The sequence below is a fragment of the Neolamprologus brichardi genome, chromosome 2, assembly GCF_056152115.1.
Source record: "Neolamprologus brichardi isolate AB-2024 chromosome 2, ASM5615211v1, whole genome shotgun sequence".
Lineage (NCBI taxonomy): Eukaryota > Metazoa > Chordata > Actinopteri > Cichliformes > Cichlidae > Neolamprologus > Neolamprologus brichardi.
Window position 1 is genome coordinate 34,460,126 of NC_142105.1, and position 11,500 is coordinate 34,471,625.

Consider the following 11,500-nt stretch of genomic DNA (forward strand, 5'->3'; position numbering starts at 1 on the left):
ATAATGTATAAAGCACAAAATAACTTGCTTTGCCCCAGTACTCAGAAGCTGTTCAAAGTCAGAGAGAGTCAATATGACTTAAGGGGAACAGATTTCTTTAAAAAAAACAAGATAAGGACAAATATAAAGCAGAGATGTGTTTCTGTTAGAGGAGTTAACCTGTGGAATAGTCATGACAGTGATTTAAAAAGGTGTAGTTCATTTTCCTTGTTTAAAGATATGTTTAAAAATAGAGTATTAGAAAAATATATATATCAAGAATGAAAAGAGCAAAAAAAACAACAACAAAACAACTCTTGATTCTTTTGCTTTGATGTAGTTACTTATCTAAGGTGGAAAGTTTTTTTTGTTTTGTTTTGTTTTTCTTGTTTGTTTGTTTGTTTTGTTTTTGCTTTGTTTTATTCTTTGCTTCGAGCCCTGTGTACAGGAGCTGCATGCAAAAAGATCTTTTGTTAAAAGGGTTGGCGTAATAAGCAAATGCTTCAGCCAATACCTTTTGATTAGCCTTGTCTCATGCTTTCTTGCTTTGTGGTAAATCTTTGTTCTGTCTTCACTGAGATATTTGAATGCTAATCAATAAAACATCACTCACTCACTCACTCACTCAAAGATACTATTTCATAGAGAGATAGGATTCAGGTATTATTTTATTTATTATAAATAAAAAACAACAGAAAGTATTTCTGTAAAAACCCAACTGATGTTTCACAGTGTTGATAACAGCCACTTTGAGGGTAAAGGAGTAAATACAAACCGACGCTCACATCCAGAACAGCAACAACAACAGAATCCGACTGCTTTAAGGTTTCTGTGGCACTTTTCTACTTGGCTTTTTAAAGAGGGAGAAGTGGTATTTCAAAGACACCTCACACAATAACTGTACTTTATATTACACATTTACACAGCACTGTCAACTTGGCGACTGACCTAAGAAATCTGGTACATTCAAACGCAGAAAACAGTGTCGTGAGGTGAAGTCAATGAGCGTCAGATAAGCACAAAAGAATAAAAATGGTTGAGTCCTGCACGTGGACCTCTCACTTTAGGATTGCCTTGCCTACAGTAAGACACTTAAAGGTGCAAATTGGAGAAGCTGCAGGAAAACGACATTTTTTCCACTTGGATTGACGTTTAAAGAAACTTTAGAACGACACACAAACACATTACAGGATTTCTGACACACATCTTTAACACTTTACACTGTGGTGGTCTCCAAACGAGTTTAAGGCATTATTATATGGCAGCTGCCTTAAACCAAATGTCTTGATCAATGCTGACAGGAAACGCTTTGAGTACGGCAACACTGTAATAAGGGAATGCTCGCGAAATACTGCAAATTCTCTTTTAGCTGAATTCCAAATTTTCAGAATGCAAAGGAAAAAAAACATTGATGTAAAAACATTCAAATAAAAAGATACAGACTGATTAACGTTTCCCAGGCTTCCATTTTTTCCTTAAATCTGCAATTTTTGTTTATTATGTGGAAAAAACATCAGTATTATATCACTGCTACACACAGTAACTCATGTCATGTGTCCTTTGCAGACGTGAGGAATTCTTACAAGCCAAAAATGGAAGTTGGGTCAAAACCAAACTGACTTTTTCAATTTTTTTTCCAATATAGTGCTTTTGATTAATTTGCGATATTCTTCCTAACATGAAGATTAGGAGCAACGCAGCATTGATTGGAACATTTTCCAGCCAAAGCAGGCTGGATTCAAAGACAATTCACAAACTTTTTTCTTTTTAAATGCACTTTTCCTTCCATTAAATAAAACTTGATGCATCAGGATCAGTTTACATGAGGGAAAAATAAAGAGATTCAAAGTGCAAAACTACAAATAACAAAACACGATCTTCTCAGAGGCACTCCTGTTGAAGGGCTGCAAGTAAAGGTGCTTCACCAGTGACAAAAAAGATATATTAAGTGCTACTTTCCATGGTAACGTTTATAAGTGGTGTCAATGGTACATAATAGAAGTCTCTAACTGGGTCATTAACATAAATAACTTCCATATGAACTCTAAATGTAGATTGTAAACAAACAAAGAAAAGAAAAATCAGCCTCCTTGAAGTGACTTCTTTCCACTGGCAGTGATGTACCTGCTCAAACTATAACAAAGGAGCACATGGAAGACTCAACCTGTTCTTTTAAAACCACCAAGAGTCCAATTTTCACTAAACAAAGGGTTCAGGTATAAAAATGGGGAAACTATAAAACTATTTGAAAAGGAGGACTGTTATATGTTCAACGTCTTCTGGAATGTTTTCTTCACTGTGTGAAGTGACAGGATAAGGTCAGAGTTTTGGGATATGTTGTTGTACAGCTACATTTCAGGCGTTTGTCTTTCATTTCTCCTTGAACTTCAATCCGACTGACCGTTCTGGCAGCTTTTTAAATACAGTTCATCCTGTGAAAGATGTCCGTCGAAGCCGTCCATGTACAGGCTGCTGGTGCTGCTGCCGCTGCTGCCCAGAAAGGTGCCGACTGCTCGGCCCTGACGAGCGTGCCCGACGGCGTCGCTGAACACTTTGTTGATCTGCTCCTCAGAGGGCATCCACCAGTCTGGGTTTGAGGCACAGTGCATCCGGATAAACTCTGGCAAGATTAGCAATTTAAAAAATTTATTTTTATTTAATTTTTTTAGTCTGTATCTTTCAACTTATTTGAGCTACCTTACTAAGACAGGACGTACTAAACAGAGGACATCCTGGGCTTATTGGGTGGTGTTTGGGTGGTGTGTGGGTGGTGTTTGGGTGGTGTTTGGGTGGTCTCTTTCAGCTCCAAAGAGGAAGGAAATAACCAAAAAAGTTCAATCTTTTGATATCTTGAATGGAAATCTGATTAACTGATGATTGACTGATATCGACTCACAATTTAAAACTGCGACGTGGCGTTCCTCAGGGAGCTGTGTGAGGACCACTGAAGTTCATTTTGTATGAATAATATGCGTAAAACTAGAAGAACATTACAAACAACAGATAACAGGTTAATGTGCTGTGGTGATGACTTCTGACAACTTCAGGATGTAAAAATTAAATAAATTAAAAACCTGGGTTGATAATAACAAATTAATATTTAACTTAAGTAAAACTAAATATATGATATTTGGAAACTGCTGGATCTATAGCAGTGAGATGATTATGATAAATAATATTGAATTTAAAAATTATAATTCTAATTAAATTTCCATGGTTGATAATAAATATGAAACTATGCTGGAAGCCACAAATCAACTGTATTAAAAATTAAATATTTACATTAGTTTTAATACCATACAAGAGTAAAACAGAACAAAAAAACTCTTATAGACTTAAATCGGTAAATAAGTCGTTTGGTTTTTCTGCTTCATTCAGGGAATATTGCTCATCTAGCTGTTGCTCCATTATTATTGTAACACTAACTATAGCCATGAGAAAGACGGTAGCTTGTATAAAGCTCAGTTTTCTGTTTGGTTGCTTTTATAACAGTAAGTGTTAGACTTCTACCTATTCCCTTTGAAACGTATAAATATTTATTTACACCATCATGAGTTTGTTTCATATCCAGAGATGTATTTTATTTTGTAAAATACTATCTGTCCGTCTATTAAATAAAATGTTTAGACCCAAGCCACTGTATTGAATATTAAATGGGTACAACTGCCCACTTTCTCCCATTAGTCTTTTCTCAAATAACCAAAAAGACACAAAAATGTGTTTTAAGTTTCTTTTTTGCAAACTTACTAAAAGCATAAACTGAAATCTTTCATTTACACGTAGTCTGACTCTTTGCTGTGGCTCTAAGATAAGCAGATAGAAGCCCCTCTACCACACAGCTGTATAGATTTCAACTCAATGTTCAAAAGTCTATTTCGACTGAATGGATATATCATCATTGTGCTTCACTGCGGTCACATAAAATGTTGTATACAGTAATAAATGAGTGCAGAAAATTCAAATTTCAAATTTCTCCCACAGTTGCTCGTTTAGTCCTCGCAGCTTTGAGCTTCACCGATGATGTTTTTTCAGGTCTAATTAAAAAGGCAACGAGTTAAGGGGCTAATTAACCTTGATTGGAGTCCATATGTGGCAAAATGAACGTACGGGACAGCGTTTAGGAAAAGCAAACCCATGTGTAAAGGTTCCACCATCCACACGGTCACAAGGCAAACATGAGGACAAGGACACGTTTATCCATTAAAACTAAATCCAGAGCAAAATGTGATCTGAATGCTGTCTGGATGCATGTAAGATGTAAATAGCAACGCACATAAACTTTCCTGGTTTTGCCTAGCAACCGGAGTTAAGACAACTTTAATTTAAGCTGCTATAATCTAAATCACATGACCACAAACCCCATATGTATCAGATCTCAGACTGTAGATAGCTGCTGCTGCTGCTGTTAAGGTCTGTCAGTGGGTTAAAGAAGTGGAGCACTCTAATGAGAACGCCACTTATGGCAATCAAGCAACACTAATACCATATTTAATCATTAAAAGATTAACATGGGAGTCATACGACTGTGTCAATAAAGGTCTCAGGATATTTCACACACTTGATTCAAGCCTTCAGTGAAGCAATTTGTAAAAAGACTTTTTGAGCAAATAGACCCATAAATAGAAACTGGCCACATCTTCAGTATTTAACCAGTAATAACCTGAAATGTTTTCCTCCTATTTAAAACATGTTTTGTAGTTTTACCTCTGAGGCAGCTGACTTTCACAGGGTTGAGCGGTCGTCTTTCCAGGCCCGCCTCTCCTGAGTGGACCGACCGCTTCCTTTTGCCTAAACCACAGGAGAACTTGAGCTCATCTGTGGTGAAGACGTAGCGAATCAGATAGCGCAGCAGCCGTCTGCCATCTTTCTTAGAGGAGTTGACAGCTTCGTCCCACTGCTTATTCGTGATGAAGAGCGGATAGTTCTCCAGCAGCTGTTTGCTGCCCTGTGAGGAGGAGGAGGACTAAAGATGTTGCTTCCATGACATTTCTATCATGTAATTAAAAAACAAGAAGTTAAAACACAAACCTCAAAGACTGTTTGCCGCTCTTCTTCCTGTATAGACAGAGCTTTTAATCTCACATCACTTCACAGTTATCAGCATGAAGACGTTTCTAATGCACTGCTGACCTGATGTGATATTTCCCACCTTAAGATATGCTACTGATGACATCTGCTCTGAATAATGAAGAGGCGGCGGCTTCCTCACCTCTGTGAGCTGCTCCTCTGGCATCGGCTGGGCCAGCTGGTTGTGGAACTCGAGAACAGTCTTGAAGTAGTCAAGAACATTTTGACAGGGAACTGTGCAAAAACAAGCGAACCAGAAATAGAAGCTCGGTGTCACAATCGCAGCAGAGCACAGAAACAACCCATCTGCTGCATTTAAACACTGATACCTGCTGTTTTCTTCCTTTTTAACAAATCTTTACAACCTCATTTTTCACGATCAGACACTGTACACAGATTTTATGTGCAGTTAAAATAAGTTGTTTTAGTGCAAACTGGGCTAGCGTGACAACAGGGAGCTCCGAGTGCTTTGGGAGCAGACAAGGTAACAAAAATAGACGCTTTGAACACAACTGTGGGATGCATTTAGATCGCAAAAGCATGAGGAAGAAAACGAATGAAGCACTTCCTAATAATGTGTTGACCTCACAAGCACATTTAGTGCTCAGTGTGTTTCACAGATGAAAACAAACACTCATGTAAACGCTGTAAGAAAGACGACACGTGTGGGTTTGAATTTAAATGTTTATATTAGAATCAGTGATGATGTCAGCACAAATGTTCTGCATGTTACGTGTATATGAGTGATGAGAGTATAAAGCAAACCAACTACCCAGAAGCCCTCGATAACAAGCTTTGATGTGTATGATCGGTACCGATTAATGCCGTGCACGTGAAATCAAAAGTCAGATGGCAGCATATAAAAAAACGATTTGTGGGATGAAGAGGTTTGCCATCCCCAGCTGAGTGAGGATTAAAGCAGTCATCACTGCGTCCTGCTGTTTTTACTGCACCTGGGATGTTCTCCAGCTTGTTGCGGAGCTCCTCGTTCTCCTGCTGCAGAGACAACACCTCCTGCTCTAGCTCCAGGCAGCGAGGACAGCAGTTCTCCTCCTCCTCCTCTTCCTCAGGCAGTGTGGACGAGGGGTGGCCGTATGATTCTGATGGGGTCGGGGAGCCCCATCCTCCCAGGTTGTGTCTTGGAGGAGACGCTCCTGAAGCAGACTCAGGTGCCGGGCACTGCTCGTCCTCCAGACTAGCAGACAGATGTTGCTGCTGCTGAGGTCCTGAGAGCAGATAGTTCTGTAGGGAGTCTGTGAAGATGCGGAGAACTGCAGAGGTCTGGTGTTGGTTCAAATGGCTTTGTTGAGCCTCCTCCTCAGGGTCTGTGGTGGAAGAGCTCTCCTCAGATTTAGACTTCCCCTGTGAGGAGCAGTGAAGCCCCTGAGTGTCCCCTGGCCCGTCTTCCAGCTTAATGTTAGAGGTGATGGAGGAGGAGGAGGAGGGCTCCAGGAGACGCCCGTTGTTGAGCAGGCTGAGGACTCGGCTGCACTGCTGGGCGAAGGCATCTAAGATGAGCCGGTTCTCTGAAGCAGACAACAGACAGTCACATTAGCAGTCAGTCGTTGGGTTTAAGATGAGCTGCTTGTGTTTGCAGAGTCACTCAAGCAAACATTACCCTAAACGTCCATTTATAAGAATCGCTGGAGCTTTTGGCTTTTTCACATGCGCCCTGCTGACTAACCAATGCAATCAGTTAACAGACAGATAGTCCTGAAGTGACAGGGTTTCAGGACAAGTGAGCAAACTCAGGTCACTGCTGAGAATAGTGATAAGCTCAGAAGCTGCAGACAAGTCCTCGAGGAGTTTGAGGCTTGAAATAATTTCTTTGTGGCTACTAGCAGCAGTAATCCTTCAGGACACACACATGCCCACCACTCATACCACACATTACATTTCCTGTATCAAACGCTGCGTGACGACAGTGGACTAAACAGTTTAAGTGCTGCAATTATTAAAACACCTTGAAAAGCTACAACTGTAAAACCCTCTGAAATGTGAACCATCTAGTAATGTCACGTACGGTGTGACGTGCAGCATTAGTACTTCTCTTTTTGTACGGCTGCTTTTACAGTTCATGAGCTGGAACATAAATCGGAGGCTGACATCCGAGTTTTTTATTTTTTAAAGAAGGGTTTTGTCTGTCCAGGGCAGCACAGTTAGAGGTTAGCACCATCGCTGCGTGCGTGGGATTTCTCTGCTTTCTTTCCAGAGACATGCTTGTTTGCTTAACTAGTGATTGCAGATTGAATGTGCGTGTGAACGATTGCCTCTCTCTGTGGGTTCGCTCTGTGTTGTGACCTGTCCAGGATGCACCTGCATTTTGTTCAAACGTAAAGGAAATCGATGAGTGTTATTTCATTTCTGCAGGACCTTAAGTTTAAATCTAAGGTCAAAGTGCAAGAAAAGCAGAGCCAGGACAGAATAACTCGCAGCGCGAGCACAGATTTCTGTGATTTCACTTCTCTTAGTAAGATTTTAAACAAAGCATTTTTATGCCTCAGTTTAAGAGGAATCTGACCTTCTTGCAGATTTGATCACCTCTCCTTGTTATAGCGAGCTCTGTGTTTGCTACTTTAAATCTTACATCTTCACTCTGCTGTCACCTATACAGGCTCTGCCTGGGTGCAGGAAACATAAACGCCTGAAAGACAAACTACAGGCAGCTGAGTAGATGACATCTAATCTAGAAGGTTTTAAAAGGTCAGCTGTCAGAATGGGGATGCTTCTACCTGATGCAATAAGAAGAACATAAGTATATCTATATTGTTTTACTTTGCATCTGCGTCTCCAAATTGGTGGATGTAACTAATACATCCACAACACTAAGGTGTTTAGAGGGAAATGGTTTTGCTTGGATTGCATAGAAACCTAAATCAGGACAGATGCCTCAGCTAAAGCGACGTGCTGTGTTAAGCCGCTGGTTTAATCTCCAGTTTGTTTTTAGTAACCAATAACTTCTGCTGACAGACGTCCAAGTTCTGAAATGCATTGAAGCACGAACCCTCGCTTGTAAAGCAAATCAGATTTGAGGTTCTTGATGAAACATGTTGTACTTTTCAGCAGTGCTGAAACAGAACGCTCTGAGCTGCTGCAGCAACAGTGTGAGTGATTGTGTGCATCGGGTTTGTAGTTTGGACTCTTTCTGCCTGCCTTTACTCTCTGCTCTCTTTACTCTCTGCCACATCTTATTGAGGCAAAGTGTTGCATTAGAGCAGCAGACACTTGGCTCCTCTGTTCATGGAAATGTCAGCTTGATTATACAGATTTATTCAGATGTCAATAAACTCGAAAGTCACAGTTTCTCAAAATGAGCGCGGAGCTATTGTCCAGAAACAGCCTCAGTGATGGTTTCCCTGGTAGTCTGGGCACGTCTCAATGAGATGATCTCACACACCTCTATGTAATGATTATGAGTGCACTGGCCTCTCACACACACACACACACACACACACACACACACACACAGACAAAATGAATTCTAGGCGGCCATCGCTGCGTTGCCACTCGCTCAGACGTGTCTATCAGCCTGGCGCAGATGTGTCGCATTTATTAATATGCGTGCCGTCTCTGTTTACCCGTCGAGATGTATCTGATATCATTCGCCTTCGCCGTGCACCCCCGCCCCCACTCTCGTCTCCTCCTCTCACCAATTGCGTGGCACTGCGAGCTGAGAGTCTCATAAAATTTCATTAAAAACAACACGGTCGGCAGAGGGAAAATTTATGAGACCCATTTATTTTAATCACAACTCTTTGGGAGAGGCTTTTCAATGCAATTTGTGTTATTGTGTGCTGAACTGATTGCTGGATCCCAGGCCCTCCGGTGAAAGAAAGGACATCAAGTTTCTTCTTTTCCGAGCCATAAGAGGAACATTAAGTTGTTCTGTGGTGTAGATAGAAGCTTTGATGTGTCATTATCAGCAAGAAATGCATGGCACGCTTTAGCTCTGATTGGACGATACATCTTGTGTATTATAGGCTGATTCACTCGAGCAGGGAAAACAGTTTATGTGACTGTTTCATTAGTGATCTCAGGATCATGTGCACGCCAAAATAGATGCAAACAACAAAGAGGTTTCATAGATGCGAGCTGGTCAAAGATAAACGATCACTTAAAAGTGAAATGTGCCCTACCTGATGCACAAATTGGCCATTTCACGTCTAAGTTAGTTAAAACAGGGCTTGCAGTGAGACCGGAGCTCTGGCTGAGCACTTGATTGTCTCCAAAGCAACAATAAGCAGCAGCAAATTGAGTCTTTGCTGCCAGCAGTGATAACGAGATTATTATCTGATTAAGGGATGAGATGTCTAATATTTAATCGTGGTAATGCCGGGGTTAGGTTCATTGCTTTCATCTTAATGCTGTTCCCATGGACCCGCCCTCCACATGGGGAACACATTTCTTCCTGTGCACCCCTCTAATGAACAGCAGCTGAGAAGAAAATGAGCAGGGAACAATGTTACAACAGGAGACAGAGAGCCCTTCATGCACACACACACACACACACAGGCAGACAATTACGCGGTGTCGTTTTTAGCACATGCACACATGAGATTCAATCATGACTGCTCTCATCACAACAGCAAATCAATCACTGCTGACAGGAGCAAGAAACGGAACAAAAACATGAAGCTCAGGTGATGCGAGACAAACAAAAGACATGTTGGCTTTTTGCCTGCAACACTTAAGTTTATTGACTCTGGCAGCTTTGCACGGTTTCATCTAAAAGGAACCAAAAGAAAGAAACTGTTCTAGCGTTTCACTAATCTGGAGGCAACGATGGTAAAAGTGTGAATATCCTGGACGTTAAGAGAAGTGACTCTGTGCCACAAGTTTAAACCCACCTGTGCTGATACCGTAGGTGCAGTCCGGAGAAAACCTGGGCTCTGCTCCGCCGCTGCTGGCGTGCCGCTGCTGGCTGCCGAGAGATGCTGCCGCTGAGGTGGATGTCGGAACCCTGCTGCTGGGCCTGGTCTCACATGGGAAACGCTGCTGCTGCTGAGTCGTCTGGTGATGCTGCTGGCTGCTGCTGATAGAAACGCCGGGTTGGTGGAGCTGCTGCGGACGCTGTTGCTGATGATGGTGCGGCTGGAAAGGATGAGGCTGTTCTGGGTGAAAAGTGAAATGATGCCCGTCTCCGAACAGGGGCATCTCGACCACAGCGGACCGGTCAAAGCGCGACTTGCCCGCAGAGCGCTTGCTCTGGAAGGTTTTTAGGGTGCTGTACGGACCCCGCTGCTGTCGGCACATCTTCGGGGCGCACGGCCCTTCATCTGCGGGCTGCATCTCTCCCTCCATACCGGCCAGGTGTCACAGCGCGGCGGATGGCTGCGGGTCGGTATCGTAGCGCGCTGGTGTGACAGGCAGCTGATAAGCGAGGGATCAGACCGTCACTGTCTCGCTTTCCCTCACAAACACTATGTGAAGGGTGGGCTAATTTACTGACAAGTCGCCGCTCCAATCCCCAGTCGGGGGCGCCGATACCGAGACTCCTCCAGAGGGAAATACAGGCGGGACTTGTGCGCCACTGCCTGCCTCCTTTTGTAGCCAACATCCTCAGCGAGAACAACGGGGCGCTGTAGCAGTTAGCCTACAATCTGAAAATTAAAAGAGAGAGAGAAATAAATAAATAATGAAACAGAATGGAGAGAGGAAGAAAAGGCAGAGGCCATTTTGCTACTGAGCTCAAAGCGCAAATGGACGGAAAATGTTTCCACACATAAGCGAACCTGAGGGCAAAAATCACACAGTCCAAAGGAGAAGATCAAAGTGTTGTTTTTAACATTTACATGGAAAATTACTGACAAATAAAAACGATGAGTTTGATCAATGAGAACGTAAAGAAAGCATTATTGGCCCAATCACGGTCCACGGGTGATCACAATAAACAGGTAACCTGAAGGGCGCTGCCAGCCGCACACCTACTCACTGTGGGAAAAATCACGTGTCTGTGATCGTTTAGTCCCTTCACCTGTCCGTCACAGGCGGGCCAGCAGCTGTCCAACAGCCCACGGGGCTAAAAGTTCGCAGCGCCACGCGGGGGCGCCGCCTCGACACCTTTTAACGGGTTTTAATAGACGGACCTGTTTTCTCTGCTTTTAACGGAAACTTCTTACTTCTGTCTAACATGAAACAACAGCAGGACGAACATGGTCGTGAAAATTACACGTGAGGTGAATGATAACACGAGTGAGGCTCGGCAGCTGCGAGAAGCTGCTGGAACAACAATAAACGATCGTGTGTGTAGAATAGAATAGAATAGATAAATAGAATAATAAAGTGTAGCACTACAACACAAAATGATGACGAGCAAAGCTGAATTTCCGTGTTCACCTGTTTTAAAGCCGCAGAGTTAGACACGCGCGGCCCAGCTCGTGCGCGTTATTTGAGCGGCTTTATTGGAATGAAAGCGTTTAGAGTCACGCCGGGCTCCCTCTGCACCACGTGATCC

The 11,500-nt window shown here is 42.6% G+C and overlaps 1 protein-coding gene across 2 annotated transcripts; it reads right to left on the reverse strand.

Moving 5' to 3' along the window:
- Positions 1-642: 642 nt before the first annotated feature.
- Positions 643-11,478, reverse strand: bend4 (BEN domain containing 4). 2 transcript variants are annotated; one of them, XM_035913109.2, is made up of 7 exons: positions 11,383-11,478; positions 9,894-10,646; positions 6,000-6,572; positions 5,189-5,280; positions 5,008-5,034; positions 4,684-4,924; positions 643-2,599 (listed from the first exon to the last, which is right to left on the reverse strand). In XM_035913109.2, the coding sequence occupies exons 2-7, from the start codon at positions 10,345-10,347 to the stop codon at positions 2,367-2,369; spliced, it is 1,620 nt and encodes a 539-aa protein (XP_035769002.2). In that variant the 5' UTR covers positions 10,348-10,646; positions 11,383-11,478; the 3' UTR covers positions 643-2,366. The 2 variants fall into 2 exon arrangements, with proteins under 2 accessions (XP_035769002.2, XP_035769001.2); XM_035913108.2 differs by having other exon boundaries at positions 5,129-5,280.
- Positions 11,479-11,500: the final 22 nt, after the last annotated feature.